The sequence below is a fragment of the Nuphar pumila genome, chromosome 2 (assembly GCF_984573655.1).
Source record: "Nuphar pumila chromosome 2, dmNupPumi1.hap1.1, whole genome shotgun sequence".
Taxonomy (NCBI): Eukaryota; Viridiplantae; Streptophyta; class Magnoliopsida; order Nymphaeales; family Nymphaeaceae; genus Nuphar; species Nuphar pumila.
Genome location: NC_143250.1, coordinates 96,045,389 through 96,062,926, shown reverse-complemented (window position 1 = coordinate 96,062,926; position 17,538 = coordinate 96,045,389). Strand labels below are relative to the sequence as shown.

Here is a 17,538-nt window from a genome sequence, read left to right as displayed (position 1 = left end):
CTTTTAAATGAACAATGACGTCCTGTTTTATCACCTTAGATTGGTGGCCTGTTTGTATGCCATGATATTCAAGTTCTTTAAGACAGCCCCCAGCATGAGTAGAAGGATTCCCAGCAAAGGGTCAAGACACAGCACACTAGTGAGACCAAAACTCATTCCTGTGGGTCCTGACTTGACCAGTCGGATCGAGATTTGGACCAATTCTTCTTCTCCAGTTAAGCCAAAGTCTGAGAAGACCCAGGTCCTTGAATCCATTATGCAAGAGGATGAGGGGTTCAGAAGAATGAGATAGCTGGATGACTAGGTCAAAATATCATAACCTGAGGGGTTCTCGGGTTCAAACCCCACAGGGGGTTTCCCGCAGATGGATTATAAAAAATAAAAATAACAATAAAGAGAGGATGGGGAGTTTAAAAGGTGGCAACAGAGTGAAAGACAAAAGGTCCTAGAAAGAAGCTACCCTTTACAACTAATTTTGATGGGGAAGCAAGATTAGGCATTTAAAACACCATTCTATCTCCGTGTGCATCCAAGGGACAAAAATGACAATGGGGGTTTTGCAGAACAAGCAAATGACATGAACAATGGGGGATTTATAGAATAAGCATATGGAGACACCAAATCATAGTCTAAAAAATAATCAATGATGCAAGTCTTACTGCTTCCAGATTCACAGGGTGGGCCTCTGATCAAGGAGCCGGAGGAGTCACTACCAGGTCTACAAGGTCCATTTGGATCCATTTTCATTATTTGGTTTTCTTGTAATTATTTAGTTTAGATCTTAGTTTAGGATCTTATTTTAAATATTATTTAATATGGGATCTATCTTGTATCCGAAATAGGATTAGGTTTTCTTTATTGTTTGCTATATATGTTCATTGTAGATAAGAGATAGGGAGTTTTTAATGAATGAATTATGAGATATTTTTAGTTATTTTTTCTTGCATTTTCTGTTATTTTTCTTGTTTTCGATAGTTCATAGTTTCATAGTTGCGCTAGGGTACTGATTTTTGCGGGGTTCAGGAGTGATCCTCCTATGCACTGCATCAGCCTCACAAGATCAATAGACAGCGCTGGATGAAATTGAAGGAAAACATATGATAAAGGATAATTATTATGATAAAGCAAAACAAACAGCTATTATAAAAAGTAAACAACAAGGGATGATACACACATTAACCAGCCAAGAAGATTCAAATATGGACATATGTTACATGAGAATACATTTGGGTATACACAAGTAAACATTCTTGAAACAAATAGGGATTCTTCCAACAAAAGCTGGCACAAGAATGTGGCATACAATGAAATCATGAGATTCACATGGAAGCTTCCAAATTTTCTAATTATGAATTGGAAAATTATAGCATTTCACAGGAGCTACCAGTGCAAGGGCTTCTTCAAGGGCCTCAAAAAGATGCTCAGGATAGTCCTCTATATGTGGAGGACCAAGAGATGAAGGCATTTTATATAAGACCCTCCCAACAATCTATGCCAACATGAAGGTTAGGAATGAGTCATTGGCTGCTGTTTTCATTATCTCAAGAAAAAAGAACTGTATAATCTACCCAAAATCCACGTGACATGCAGCAGAATACATTCTAGGTGCATTTTGGTAAATTCTTTGGGCCCATAGCATGAAAAAATATAGTTCGACTAAAAATGGACATTAACAATTTTATATGTTGCCTGTCTGTGTGATAATGCATCTTTTCTTTTGTTTGAAGAAGAAAATGAACTAAGTTAATTGATTTAGTTTAAATAGACACAGTACCTTTCTTGCATAGCCCCCATAAGCTATCCCACTAATTAGAGCTGTTGGCCCACTCAGTGTGTCTGCAACACAAGCATTATGGTCACCAATGAAGAATAGCATGGACTTAAAAATTCATAGTACAAAGCACAAAACAAAAACCACCCACATGCATGCTAGTGACTGTCGATTGAGGAGGGAAACCACTGCAAGAATAGATAAGCGCCACTGGGGCATACTAACTCTACTACAACAGAACTTCTTGAGGCATGCAAAAATATGCATCCAACTTAGACTTAAAAAGTTAAAACAAGTTGATGCTAATCAAAGCCATCGCTAAAGAGTGAGAAAAGGGTTCTGTTGGGAGAGAGATGTTGCAGAAGGCCAAACTTCTTATTATCAACTGGATTTATCATCGGAAATCCCATTTTACATCTTTGCAAGAGTGAAAGAGGATCTGGCTCTTTGGACTTGAAGTCTTTACTCTTGTAATTCCATACCAAATCAATGCATTAAGACCAAATGACATGGAACATCAAGAAGATAAGAGAAATTGCCATGAGATGCTATTTGAACCTTGAGGGCAAAAAAATCCAAAACCAAGTACAAGAAAGAATATTTTCATAAGAGCCTCTGAGTCACAGTTATTTAATTCTGAATTTACAATGAAAAGGCACTACTTAAATATGTTTACAGGTATAAACTAAACATAAATGAACTGTACTTGTAGATGCAAACTCTAGAAAACTAGTTCAGAAGACACACTAATAATCCTTTATTCGATCTAGCACCAAATGATGAAATAAAGTTTATCAACCAAGCCATCATCTGAAAAAAGACAACCAGAAAGCCAAAAGTAGGTAGCTGTCGTGAATAAAAAATGAACAGATTTTTGAACACCATTAGGAACTCTAGAACAGTAACAAATAAGAATTCTAAGGCGTGGAACAGTCTCATAAACCATGAATTTCCTTTTATGTTCATCCAAAACAATTTACAAAGGGAACATGTTCTGGTTACTTGAACAACAAATAACAATCCAAATACCTGGTTGCACACACACACACACACCATCTGACAATATCAGAATTTCAGTAAAAGAAAAACGAAATAGCATGGAACAAAAACAGAATAAGCAGATGAGAATTTTTACCAAAGGTCGACATTTTCTGGAACAACCCCACTTGCTTCAAATAGTCAATTGTGTATGAGTTAGTACCACCAGCTACTTGAAGAAAACCTAAATTACTCATAAAAGTTCATATCACAAGCTATTAACAGAAACCTCAAATGCATATGTCTATAAAAGTGCAAAAAGAGAACTAGGAAAACCCATATGACGGAATAGGATGCAAAATATCTGTATTGGAAGTATTCATTTCTCTCGAAGTCTTACCACGGGGCCTGCCTTCGACTGCAGCTAGACGAGCAGCAAATGCTATTGCCCGCATAGTTGCACCCTTTCCAATGTCTCCACTCATGGGCCTGCCGTCTAGCTATGAACAATTATCAATGATTATAGTTAGTATCAGAAGAATGCACAATGATGTGTTATATGTATTACCACAATATATTCCTAGCGCAAGAATATAGCATTTTTGTTGCAAGGATGTACCCAAATTGATGCACCATGAATCCATATACTATACCAATGCCCAGCAGTTCCCTGATCAAGAACATCCAAAATGGATGAACACATTATGGTGATCAATACAAAATGCTGGAGGTCGAAGTGCATTTAATTGATCAAGAAACCAGTGATACATTTGGTCTATGCATAAACAGTTGTGTGTGTCTCTACCGATGTGTGTTATTGTCCTAATTTAGTTATGTTCAAGCTATGCTCAGACTTGCATAAAATTGGTCATTCACCTGGAGCAACTGGTTTTCTCTCCAGGCATGGTTTTACTTGCAAGGGCACAAACCAACTCTGTTAAGAAAGTCTTGCCATTTCTATTTTCATATATATAGCCTTTGTATGCGCTCATATATACATGTCAATTGTTAAGATATATATATATATATATATATATATTTATTTATTTATTTCATATTATACATATATAATCAGATATATATGTATATATTATTTATAATAATGTAACTAGGGGTATTTTCATCATTTTACTCATGTAATAAAGACTGTTCATTAGGAACAGTTTTTCCTATTTTTCCTTTTTTGTAATTTGCCCTTTTAAGCAAGGGCTCTATGGTCTTTTGACCATAGAGTCGATGGAGGCTCTCCAACGGTCATAAATATGACCGTTAGGAGCTCCCAACGACTCTACTGGGAGCTCCCATTTGGTCTCTCTCTCTCTCTCTCTCTCTCTCTCTCTCTCTCTCTCTCTCTCTCTCTCTCTCTCTCTCTCTCTTGTAATGTGTATATAAAGGGGCTTTGTTCCCGTCATTTGTTTATGCTTCTCTTAAAGCATTTACGCTTCTCTTAAGCATTTCGTATTGTTGAACTTGGTTTTGTTTTGTTTTTTTGATAAATTCTTATATATTTTAAAATAATTTGAGATACTTCAAAATAATGATGTGTGTATTTCACAAGTATAATTCTATGAAATTTTACTTAAACTTGTGTTTAATATTTCTCTTTACTCTTGGTATATTAAAAGTAGCATATGAAGTGTTAAAAATTATGATCTAAATTATAAAATAAATTTTATTGATATTTAATCCTTATGCACTTATGATTGCCTTACATGATGAATAACATCGTTTATTCGTGCATAAGGTACTGAACATAATTTCTTATGGAAAGTCATTCACTTTAATAAATGTCTTTTATGAGTCTTTTGTATGACAATAGTTATTATATTAGGTGTTTATAATGCTTATCCTTTTTGTGGTATCTACGATTATGTTATTAGTCCCATGGCATTATTTTACATGCTTTGCATGTGATTTAAATATTGTGTTGCATACTTAGTTTTTAATAAAATATTAAGTTGAGAACCATAAGAAAATTCTGTGTTTTTATGAGTTATATGTGTTTCTTTCATGGTTCACTTTAGTACTTGCCCATTATTGATGGACATGTTTTTCCGCTTAGATCTTTGGTGGACATGTGCATTCTTGATTAAAGACTCTTGATTCATTACATACTTGTTATTTATAAAATATAAAATTTTATATTGTGCCCTTAGTGCTTTAAATCTATCACTTGCATATATGCTTAAATTTGTTCATATGCATGTCTTTTGTAAAAGATATGCGACTTTAAGATATTTAGATTATTGCATATAGTTCTTTTGATCTCTTTGTGAGAATCCATGATTAACTCTACTTGTGTATGCACTCAAATTTTTATGGTTATTTGAGAATCTCTCTATATGTTTTGGTCATCTTTAATAGCATTGATTGTCTCATAGTAGAATTTTAATCTAAATTGAGTTGTCTCTCTATATAGCTTGCTTATATTAGCAATGCTTATGATTGCATGTTTCATCTACTGTTATTGGATTTGATTTAAAACTTTGTTTTTTCAAATCGGATCTTATATTTAAACTTATTTAGAAAATGGTTTCCATGAGTATTTATTGCATTCTTATGGCATTTGTTGTGTCCATCACAAAATTTTATATGATGCATCATTTCTCTTAGCCTTGTTATTTTTTATTCAGAGATGTTGGGGTGAGTTGTGTACACCTCGTTTTATGTCAGTTTAGATTGTCAACTTATGGTCTGGCTCTAACTAAGAGTTGTTTGATATCTGGATCCGAGTGTGTTGTATCACTCATTTATTGTATGAACATTGTTATTATAGATGCTTGTAACTCAGTGATGACTATCTATTTTTTAAACCAGGGTGTTTCAAAAGATGATTAAAATTGATATTTTAATTGATAACATTAGTGTGTTTTCATTACAAGCTCTCTTACCTTTTGTGTTTCCTCCTATTATGCCTCTTATCTAAATGTCATTATATATAGACAAGAGATGGTTATCCATACATTCGTGTGAGTTTTTAGTTCATTGTTGGCATTGTGATTATATTCTTGATTTAGTCGTTGATGCACTTTTTGAGTGTCATTATATGTAAACAAGAGATGTTTATTCACACATTCGTGTGCGATTTTAGCCTATCATTGGCATTATACTCTTGATCTAGTCGCTGATACACTTGATTTTTTAGTGTCATTATATATAGACAAGAGATATTTATTCATACCTTCGTGTGTAATTTTAGCCTGTTGGCATTATGCTCTTGTTCTAGTCACTAATACACTTGTTTTTAAGTGTTATTATATGTAGACAAGAGATGTTTATACACATCTTCGTGTGTGTCTTTGTCCCTTTAGTGGCATGATGATTATGCTCTTGTTATAGTCACTGATACACTTGATATTTGAGGTTTGGAGGCCTAGGAGGTGATTGCTTGTGGTGGTCAAACTATTGTTGAAATTTGCAAAATATCACTTCTTGATATTTGTGATAATTTAAATATCTTCATATTTTTCGCAAATTAGAGTTGATTTACAAATATCATTCTCTTTGTTATGTGGGTTTTTTTTTAAATCTTTCCTTAAAATTTATAATCTTTTACTACTTATTTTTCCTTGTATGGAAGACGTTTATGGATAAAAATTTCAAACACTTTTTGCATACTTGTGATGTTTAATAAAATCGTATTCTTTATATTGTGAACCTTCTTGTGTGTGCCCGTTTATGGGTGTTGAGAGTGTTTCTTACGAAAACACTTGTGTGTTGTCCACTTGATATTGGTGGATACTTTTGTTCGTAATTGAAGGCTATTTGATTCTTTATATTAAAAATCATGCATTTTATTGATAAAAATAGCTATTTTTATTGTCGTCTTATGTGCATTAAATATGCTTTAATTGCATGTTGGATATATATATATATATATATATATATATATATATATGTGTGTGTGTGTGTGTGTGTTTCATATTGATTATTGTGTTCATAGTATTGTATGCATGAAGTTAATTAGCTCTTTTTTTAGATTTCTTTTTTTATTATATGCATGATTGAAATGCTTAGGATATTATTTATGCATATTTTTTTATCCCTTTTTAATGAATCATATGTCCTTTAACGATCAAATTTTCTTATGGTCAATGTTATGTTTTTTTGAAAAATATGTTGATTTTATGATTATGGTTCGATTTCATAAAAATTCATCCTTAAGAAATACTCTTCTTGTCTTTCTTAATGATTATATAATGTTTCTAAAAATTATAAATACTTTGTGGGAAAATTCTATTCTTCTTTTAAAATATATTGGTTTTAAAACTTTATAACTATTGAGCAGGATATTTTTCTTGTGTAGTTGGAATCTTTTGGTTTGTTCTCTCTACATCTATGTCACATGGGTGCGGGTGCGGGCGCGGGTGCGGGTGCGGGGATTCGGCACTTCCAAAAAACCCGGGTGCGGGGGTGCGGCAGGGGCAAAAATGTAATAAGTAATATATATATGTATATATATAAAGGGGTTGGGGAATAGGCGGGTTTTTTTTTTTAAAACTTTGCAGCTGTCAGCTGCTGTCAGCAGCTGACAGACAGCTGCTGTCAGCAGCTGTGCTGACAGCACAGCTGACAGACTAGCATAAAGTTTTTTTAAAAAAATTTTGAAGCCCATTTGGGCAATTTTTTTTTTAAAAAAAAATGGACATTAATGATCCTGGGTGCGGTCAACGCACCAAGGATCGAGTTGACCGCACCCGGTGCGGCACCCGCACCCGCGTCGCGTCGACGCGGGTGCGGCACCCTCCTAGCCGAATCCCTGTGACATAGCTCTACATGCTCTTAAAGATGCAATGGATTGAGAAAGGACATCTTCGATGCATCATGACATGAAGATGGAGATAGGCGATGCATGCGTTTGGAGATGATCACCAATAAAGGCATTTGAAGACTTAGAACTTTTTCATTGATTCTTTGTTGTATTTTCAAACTTTCGATATATTACACAGTAAGTTTGAGGGGGAGTGTTAAGATGTATATAACTATATATATTGTCATACATATATATTTATTTCGCATTGTACATATATATTCATATATATATATATATGTATAGATATTATTTATAATGATGTATAGGGGCGGTTCATTAGGAACAATTTTTTCTATTTTTCCTTTTTTGTAATTTACCCTTTTAAGCAAGGGGTCTATGGTTTTTTGACCATAGAGTTGTTGGAGGCTCTCCAACGATCATAAATATGATTGTTGGGAGCTCCCAACGACTCTATTGGGAGCTCCTATTTGGTCTCCCTCTTCCTTGTAATGTGTATATAAAGGGGCTTTGTTCCCCCTTATTTGTTAATGTTTTTCTTAAGCATTTATGCTCAATAAAGATGAATATTTTTTACATTTTGTGTTTTTCTATTTAGTTCCTTAATGTTTTATATGCACTTAGTGCTTGTTTTGTTGCCCTTGATGGCTATTGTTTTCTCCTATAGTGGACTTGTGCTTGTGCACATTGTGTTGTGATCTTGTAAGCCCTTAATGGCATTGGTTTGTGCTTATGCACTTTTGTGATCGTAATCTTGTAAAGCCTTTAATGACATTGCTTTTGTATTTTCCACTATTTCATTAGTCTATGTCACATAGGTGCGGGTGTGGATGCGGGTGCAGCGATGCGACACTTTAAAAAAAAACTTGAGTGCAGGGTGCAGGGAGGGTATATATATAATTTTTAACAGTTTTTAGTTAACACTGTATGTGCATTTATGTATTTATATATATAATATAGATAAAAATAGACTTGATTAGGGTTAACTGAATCTACTTTTGGATAGAAATGGACCTCAATGTGGTTGACTTCACCTAACACAAAGGAAGCTGGGTCCAAGTGTTGCACCCGCCTGGGTGCGGGTGCGACGCGGGTGAGGTGCCTGTTAGAAGAGTCCGTGCGACATAGATTACAGTCAATGTCATATTTTTCATGTTTCATGACAGATTTTTCATTGTGCTGCTCTAAGCAAGTTTTCATGAAATAAGTTTCAGAGAATGATTGAAGCAGAGTAGTTGTTGTCCAATTCAATAATAGTGTCTCTTCCCTCCCTTCTCCTCCTCAATTTTCTTCCTTTTTCTTTCTATCACCTAATTATCATGAGGAATGTAGACCCAACCCATTTTTGCAAATCCAACCGATTTAAAGAATGAACTAACCACTCTTTCTCTTGTCCTTTATTAAGATGAAGTAAAAATTCATGGAAAAATATGTACATCAATAATCGTTTTCATTAGCAAATCTACAGAAATGGACTCCAAAAAGACAAATGAATAAGACTCTAAAAAAGATATGCAGAAAAGAGAGGAACTTCCTGTAAGAAGTCATAGAGTTCATTAATGTCACCTGCCATAAGTTCCCGCATTGCAGATATGGATGCAGTATTGAGTACATTATGTTCATAGAAAATACAGTTGAATCCCCCAAATCTGGTAAGCTAACCTGCAGAGCATTACAGAAATCAGAAGCTCAATCACAATAGATGCATATTGCAATTAAATTATTAAACAATTCCTATAATTACGAAGGTTACAAAATCCTGAATCTTTGCAGTGTTATATACCTTGAAATCAGAGATCATACAGCCTAAACAATAAAGCTGAAGATGTTTCAGAACATAGCAGTAAAGACAGCAACAAACCTGAGGTCATAATAGGCAATAATAGAATATGAAAACAAAAAGTAACAAAAAAAAAGCTACTCATGAAATCCCAATACACACTGCTATGACCTTTACTGTATAAAAATTGTGATTGTTTAGCTTAGCCCTTAACAGAGACTAAAAGACTTCATATTGTTTTCCCTACTTCAAACACTCTCTTTAATTGACACCACCACCTTCAACTTTTAATGTAAGAGCACAACAGGTACATTTTTTTTATCTATGGTCAAATTGACACTTGAAAGGGGTACTTTTGAAATAGCGTCCTAAACAAGAAAAGTTGCCTCTTGAACTTGTGCATTCTAACCTTCTTAACACTAAAAATTCTATGTTATATTTGAGGGAGACTACTGTACATTTCTCAATTGAATTGTCCCTTAAGGCCCATAGTGGCCCATACTTTTCCCCTTACATACTAGTCATATTGAAAATTTCACAAAAATGACTGTATCCCCTTATCTGCAGCTATGCATCAATACACTGCAAGACTTGCATCTTGATAAACCTTGAGGCTTTTCCCTCATCTCAAACTAGTCCTTGCCTCAACTTTTGCCTTTTGAAATGCAGTTGACACGGGACCTTCAGCTCTCACATATCAACAATCACATTTTCAGAGACTTTTTGTAAATGAACTCTCAACCATCGTAGTTACTCTACGTAGATTTTCATCATTCAACAGCCATTTATATGTTCCATTGACATCCACACAGCTGACAAGTGAAGGATGAGGCATCTGCTAGTGAAATTTAATTGTTTTCATCACTAAATTGTTTCATAAAAGTGAAAGAAAAATGAAATGAAAACAGTATTAGATTGTTATTCCTGGACAATATGCTAGTATTCAGAAGTTTAGATAACTAACAATGGTAAACCTGAACAAACTTAATCTATAAAAAGGTACAAATTTTACATCACAGATTATTTTCAACAGCTTGGTTGTCTCAGTGTGGGGGTGCAGGGATAAGTATTCATGAAAATTGGTTTACAAACATGGGGTACAATGTGAGAAGTTTTTTTTTTATTAAAAGATGACTTAAGGATGACTAAAGAAAATTAACTCAAAATATTTCAATTCAACCAACAAATAGAAGTAGAGAACTTTTGTGGAGATGACTACAAAATAGCATCATTGATAACAATGCTGTGAGATCAATACCATGATGGAATGCCATCCATTTTTATTTTGTTGAATGAAAATTTAATGTTATCTTTTCATAATATGCAAGGATTGATGTGTTGATCTCAGAAGAAGAGTCACTGTTAATACTTGCCTAGTTCAAGCAGTGATGCAGAATCTTAAAGACACCTGAGGACTTACTGCTACTAGATTCAAACGTCCAACACATTCTGCCAAGTCACTCCATAACTTTTTGAACAAGTTTATGTCCCTAAAACATAGCAAAGAGAAAGTTAGTTAAAAAACAGAAGAACACGTCAGAGGGTACTCCAATTTATTCCTGTGTTGCAATAGCATTCTTAATGGGAATACACAAAAATAGCATGTCCCATGTCTTTTTAGACATATCCATGTGACATTGATGCAGAAGTAAAATACACATGTGCTTGCACCACATTCATATTACTTGTGCATATCTTGCAATAGGTTCTCAAATATCCAACAACTAGTAGTTACTCAAGCACAAATTTCAGATTGGCCATCAAGAAAACCTGATCACATTTCCAAGTTGTGGCTGTTCGACTTGTTGGGAGATAGAACCATTTGGATTCATTATGGATTTAGTTGTCTTGAATTTATGTTTGATTAGTTGTACTAATGTTTTTTCTATTTCAATTATTCTTTCAAATATCAAAGTAAGGTGTTTGTCAATGGAATTGCACGACTGTAGGATTATGGGACAAGTTGTTTCCTAACATGGAGTAACAAGATCTTACATAATAGATACACTAACGACCACGCCTATCCTACAGTGGACTATTTTCCATTGTGTCTTTATATGATCACATGAACTGAGAGAGTTTGAATTTTGGACATAGGTTATCAAGTAGGGAAGCAGAAGTGTGACACAACGGTCTTTGCAGTCCATGTAAACCATTAAGCAGAAGTGAACCAGGAAACATACTTTGAGAAACATAGGAAAGGTTTGGGAAGTCTGTGTAATGAAAGAGGGAAAAATAATACAAGAGTGTGCCTCTTATGGGCTTACAAAAACACAATAGCAAAAACACAAAGACCACTTATGAGTCAATACAAGAACACATGCACATAAGCCACTTAGAGGCCAAAAACACAAGTTTTTAGTTTTTACATAGGATTTTATCATAATCAAATGCTTGAAAAAAGCACAACATAAGAGAAGGGGAGATCCCCTTTATATAGACAATAGGGTCTCAATAGAGTCGTTGGGAGCATCCCAACAGCTAGAAATAGAGCTGTTGGGAGCTCCCAACAGCTCTATTTGATCAATGACCAAATAGCCCTTAGTCAAAAGAAAAAAGACAAAAATAACTAGAAAAGACAAATGTGCCCTAATGGGCACAACCCATTACAATGACTGAAATGACCAAAATACCCCTAATGGTATAACCCATTACAACAATATAATATATATATACATATTTATATGTATAAATATATGTACATACACAAATATATAAGTATATATAGCTAAATATATATACTTATATGTACATATTAACAGTCTGCTGCCTCAAAGAAGGGAAGCACACTTTCTCAATTTATGGAAAGAGAAGTGCATCTATCATACACTTCAAAAGCACCATGACATGCATCCAAAAATTTGGAATTCCTTTCAGTCTTGATCCTCTTCAGGAGAACAATCTACTAAACCAAAGAGAAGCAATATAACCCTGGACTAGATTGAGGAAACTAATAATTAAGAGAAAATAATCACTTCAAAACTGGAAGTTGCTACAAGAAAATTTTACCACCCTACTGTGCCATTGGAATCAGAATAGGCTTAATTTCTTCATGACACATTTCTTTTCTTTCCAATTAACTATCATGTCCAGTCATGTATCTGCCACATGTTCTAGAGTCTAGACAATCACATTAATTGCTGGACATCCTTTTAGGTTAGTAGGTTATTTCTAATTCTAAGTTCTAGACATAGTCACAGATATCAGCAATATATTCAAAGTATCGCAATATTATCACTATATTTTCAGCAAACGATATTATAGTAAAATAGCGCAATATTTTGAAAATATCGCCAATTTGATAATATCACAATATTATCACGAGAATATCATGATATTATCAATTATTGATGCTGTTTTAATTATTTTCTACATCTTAAATGTGTTTTTCTTATTTATTTTGCACTTTTTACTTATTTCTTTTATTGTAAATGTATTTTATTATCCAAACATGATATTTTTTACTTATTTTTGTAATATATATTTATTTTTTTAAGCCCTCAGATTTTCCCGAGAATTTTCAGAGATTTATCATCAAACCTATAATATCACAAGAAATAGCCTTGCTGAGATATAGCCGATACCGATATTTGTGACTATGATTCTAACAAAGCAAAAATAAATGTTACTTTAAATATCAATGGTATTTGCATCACATGGATGCCTATCAGGAGAATGCATTCACACACCGTGCACTTGTATGGATCTCTATCGCATCTACATTGTTTCTGAGGAGTTGTGTAATAGTAGCAGCATCTCTGACATAGTTATTAGCTCCTGACCAAAAATGGCAAGAATTCAGTCTGAGTGTATCCAACATTTCTACCAGATGATATATAACACATACTGCTGTCAAAAAAAAATAATAATTCTAGAAAGCCTCAGCATACCACATCACAATATTGGAATAGTCAAATAGATTCCCAGTAACAATCCCCAAATGATGATCAGTTGCAAGCATGTCCTAAATGATTTAGATTTTAGTCCAACTGAACGCGTTGCTAAAAAAATGTGATAATTCAAGATATTGAGGAAATTATTTACTATTGGTTATCAACATCAATCTTTATTAGTTAACAAGGATCAAATTGTCCATCTAACACTATCAGCAAGCTAAAAAAAGGAAAACTTTAAAGTAGAACCTAAACTTTTCAGGTTTCCAGAGAATAAATCTAACATTCAGAAATTGTTAAAGACAGACCTAAATTTACTTCTAATAATAAAAGGGAAAACCAATGGTGAAGTGACTAAAGTTGCGACTAAATGCAAACAAGTACAAGAAGCTTAGTGTTTTTCCCTCTCTATATTGGAAATGCTACCCATCTAATTAAAAGGTAGCAGACATTTCATTAGTCAACTAATATAAAACTTGATGAAAGTTAGTCCCAAGTATCTCTTAATTAACCAAGGCAAATGTTAGGTATGCCTTTGAAAAATCTGATTTATTTAGGTGCCATTTGGAGAATCTCAATGAAATAAATGCATAAGAAAAAAAAAATACATACAGAAACATCAATGAAGACTGACGTTCTCTATAGCCTGAGAAACTTTGTGATTACCTTTGAATCTACTATGCATTTGATGATGTAAGTAAGTGATTATGAATAAGAGAGTGGAATCAAAATTCTCATTGACAGTATTTGCAGTGAATTGTCTCTGAGAACAAGCATGAGGATATGATCTACAAATGACTTAGCAAACTCCTTTTTTTTGTCCAAACAACTCCATGGATGTGATCTACATGCTGTTTTTAGTAGGAACCAGCTTTTGAATCACCGGAATCCGACCTGTGTACAGGTTTTCCCGGCGATGCAAAAATTGTTGTAAATGCACTGATTTTTCCTGACTCAAAGAAACATGTTTTTCCATCGAAAAAACATGACCCAAAGGTCGTTTCCCCACTAAATCTATGTCAAATAGGTGAGGGTGTGAGTGCAAAGGATGTGACACTGCAGTTTCAAAAAACTTGGGTGCGGGGGTGCACATATATATATATATATATGTGTGTGTGTGTGTGTGTGTGTTTCCGAAATTCTGACCTACCAGTTAGAAAATGTACCCACCCTCCCACTAAGAATTTTTTCGGTGTTTTTCCCAAATTCTAACCTTACAGATGTGTTCAGCATGATTGATTTACTAGAAATTGACAATTGGACCATGCATTTTGGATAGAAAAAATGGTATTTGAAGACTCAAAAAATTATGAAAATTGTAGACCGTTGAATTTGAACCTTATAAAAACCTATCCAGGCATCAAAATCAAATGATACAAATGTCAATTTCTAGTAAATCAATCATGCTGAACACATCTGTAAGGTCCGAATTTCGAAAAAACACCGAAAATTGACAGTTCCAAGCAATCTGGTAGGGATGCAGTCGGGTAGCTTCCCACTACTATATATATATATATATATATATATATATATATATATATATATATATATATATATATATATATGTGTGTGTGTGTGTGTGTGTGCAAATATGCTTTTAAGTATATCCTATAGATAAAACTGGACTCGGTTAGGGTCAACTAAGTTCAGCTTTGGACAGAAATGGACTCCGGTGCGGTTGACCGCACCTGACACTGCAGAAGCTGTCCAAGTGTCACACCTGCACAGATGCAAGTGTGACACTGGTGCGTTGACCTTTTAAAAGAGTTTGTGTTACATAGCACTAAATCAACCATGTTGAACACATCAACAAGGTCAGATTGAGTCAAAATGACTTGAATCATGAGATTTCAACTAGATTGTATCTACAATTGATTGTAATATATACATACATGCATACATATATAAGGTTTATATTTAATACAATCAATTGTAGGTACAATCTAGTTGGAATATCATGATGCAAGTTGTTTTGACTCAATCTAACCTTGTAAATGTGTTCATCATGCTTGAATTAGTGGGGAACGATCCTTGGAACACGTTTTTTCTATGAAAAAACATGTTTTTGGGGTTAGGAAAAATCACTGCATTTACAATCGTTGATTTTTGCATCATAAGAAAAACCTGTACACAGGTCAGACTCCGGTGATTCAAAAGCCAGTTCCCACTAAAAACAATATGTAGATCACATCCATGGGGTCACTTGGACCAAAAAAACATAAAAATGAAAAAAATAGAAGTTGCTAAGTTGTTTGCACATAAAAAACGATTGCAACAACTATTTGTAATGAAGTATGCGGAAAATACAAATACAAAGTGCACAAGCACAAATACAAGTAAAGGACAATACAAAGGCACTAAGGCACTACACAAGCACAAAGTGCATACAAGGACTTCAATGAGTCAAAAAGAGGAACACAAGAACATAAAAAATATTAGCTTTATTGATAATTATGCTTAAGAGAAAAGCATTAAGAAATAGGGACAAGAGGTCCCTTTAAATAGACTACACAAGAGAGGAGGGGCTCCCAATAGAGTCGTTGGGAGCCCCCAACGACTCTATAGTCTAAATGACCATAGAGCCCCTACTCAACAAAAAAATAAAAATAAAAGAAATAAAAATACAAAAACTGTCCCTAGAGAACAGCACCTATATATATATATATATATATATATATATATATATATATATATATATATACTTCATTAAGTTTTTTCAGAGTGGACAACATACTGATACACGTGAACATTTAAGCAAGAAAATATAACTCACTTATTCTATCATATGGACAAACTGGCAAGCAACGACCACAGCCATAGCAACGTTCAGTTATAACTCCCCCCTACACACGAAAGAAGTAAATCAGTTGCAACAAATCAAGGAAACACAATACATTATAAACATAGAAAAACAGAACACTAACTCTGCTAATACTTGAAAGTTGAAAGCAGAGTTAGAAGTCAGATGGTCTTCACTCCTACTACTACCATCATGAGGAAATAATTTATCAGTAGAGTGGAGACCTTTTGCATTGATATAGCATTAGCTGGACACACTATCTCACAAGGTCTGGTGCAGTCAGGCGGGCAATCCTCTGCATTGAATTCTGAGAAAACAAAGATTTTAGGTAATAGAGGCAAAAGTCATCATCCTATATTTGTAAAAGAATAATAATAAAAATAATGCACCATGGGCAACTATATCTAACAAATTACAGAAGCAAAATAACACTCAACGTGATGGAAACACAACACAATCACCTCAATCCAAGAGCTTACATGTAAATATCTTGAAATTTCGTAAAGCATCAGACACAAAGATGACAAGATTATTGTGTTAACCTGCTTTGCGAAAATGAAGATCTTCATCGTCATTAACGCTTATCATGATCCAAGGACTCCGTATGGGGGCAATCTCTCTAGCAACCTCAATGCCTTCTCTAACAGCTCTAACGATGGATTCATCTGCCGCACAATCTATGCAGTCCACTGCATGATTGTAAAATATACACCAATTTAGGCAATAATGCGCTCACTAGTGAAATCTCGAAAAGTGGGCATCACAATCAAAGACTTAAAATCTTACCGCCAGCCAGAGTGTAAACAAGCGAGAGGTTCCTGACATCGACCGCATCCTGAATTCCCAACGAAACAACGAAGGAAGAAAAAAAAAAGATAATCACAACAAAAACCGAAGAAGTTAAAAGATAAGGATCTAGGGTTTACCTCAAAGCTAGCTCCACATATCAGTTTAACCCAAATCCCCTTCCGCAGAGATTCGATCGGCGGTCCTGCGATCGAAGGAACCCCGACTCTTTCCACTAGGGCTTTCACGTCCCGCCATTGATGAATCCCGTGCTTCTCTGAAGAGAAATCGAGATCGATCATCAGAATTCCATTTCCGCAAAATTTCATGAACGATAACGCCAGATGATGAGAAGAAAGAAACGGCGGGAAACTCTGGAACAGAAAAAAGGAAGAAGGCTTAAGATCGATAATGATACCTCGATGAGTCTTCCGAGAGAGAATTGACGAAGAATTGCAGAGCGAAACGCTCAACATCATCTCTCTCTCCCTCTCTCTGCGACGAAGGAAAATTGGAGCGGGAGCGAACGGTTCTCATAAAAGATAGCATATTTATGCAGCAATCCGGCTCGCTCAGACCGAGTTGATAAAGTGAATCGTTTTTTATAAAATCGGTTTTTATTCCGAGTTGGTAAACAGCTCAGCGTTCGGGCTTGTGTTGAGGGTGCAAGTGCATCTGATATTAAGGGTTTTAGGGTCGGGTTTGACTCGGAGCCGACCTGCCCTATAGGGTCAGGGTTTGGTGATAAATAAGAAGGTC

The 17,538-nt window shown here is 34.6% G+C and overlaps 1 protein-coding gene across 3 annotated transcripts; it reads right to left on the bottom strand.

Annotated features, from left to right (window-relative positions):
* Window positions 1-1,145: 1,145 nt before the first annotated feature.
* LOC149846245 (uncharacterized) lies at window positions 1,146-17,297 on the bottom strand. Of its 3 annotated transcripts, XM_089996267.1 has the most exons (14): window positions 17,198-17,297; window positions 16,920-17,056; window positions 16,780-16,828; window positions 16,536-16,682; window positions 16,218-16,300; window positions 15,967-16,036; window positions 12,990-13,077; window positions 10,721-10,790; window positions 9,304-9,381; window positions 9,087-9,182; window positions 3,150-3,249; window positions 2,907-2,993; window positions 1,775-1,836; window positions 1,146-1,489 (listed from the first exon to the last, which is right to left on the bottom strand). In XM_089996267.1, the coding sequence occupies exons 1-14, from the start codon at window positions 17,256-17,258 to the stop codon at window positions 1,343-1,345; spliced, it is 1,275 nt and encodes a 424-aa protein (XP_089852393.1). In that variant the 5' UTR covers window positions 17,259-17,297; the 3' UTR covers window positions 1,146-1,342. The 3 variants fall into 3 exon arrangements, with proteins under 3 accessions (XP_089852393.1, XP_089852394.1, XP_089852396.1); XM_089996268.1 differs by lacking the exon at window positions 9,304-9,381; XM_089996270.1 differs by lacking the exons at window positions 1,146-1,489; window positions 1,775-1,836 and adding an exon at window positions 2,358-2,581.
* Window positions 17,298-17,538: the final 241 nt, after the last annotated feature.

Excerpts from the sequence above, each read along its gene's own strand:
- LOC149846245 (XM_089996267.1), bottom strand. The coding sequence starts at position 17,258 with ATGATGTTGAGCGTTTCGCTCTGCAATTCTTCGTCAATTCTCTCTCGG. Across the intron at positions 2,994-3,149 it reads AGTCGAAGGCAGGCCCCGTG|GTTTTCTTCAAGTAGCTGGT; the intron begins GTAAGACTTCGA and ends TGAGTAATTTAG. Across the intron at positions 1,837-2,906 it reads CCAGAAAATGTCGACCTTTG|ACACACTGAGTGGGCCAACA; the intron begins GTAAAAATTCTC and ends CTTGTGTTGCAG.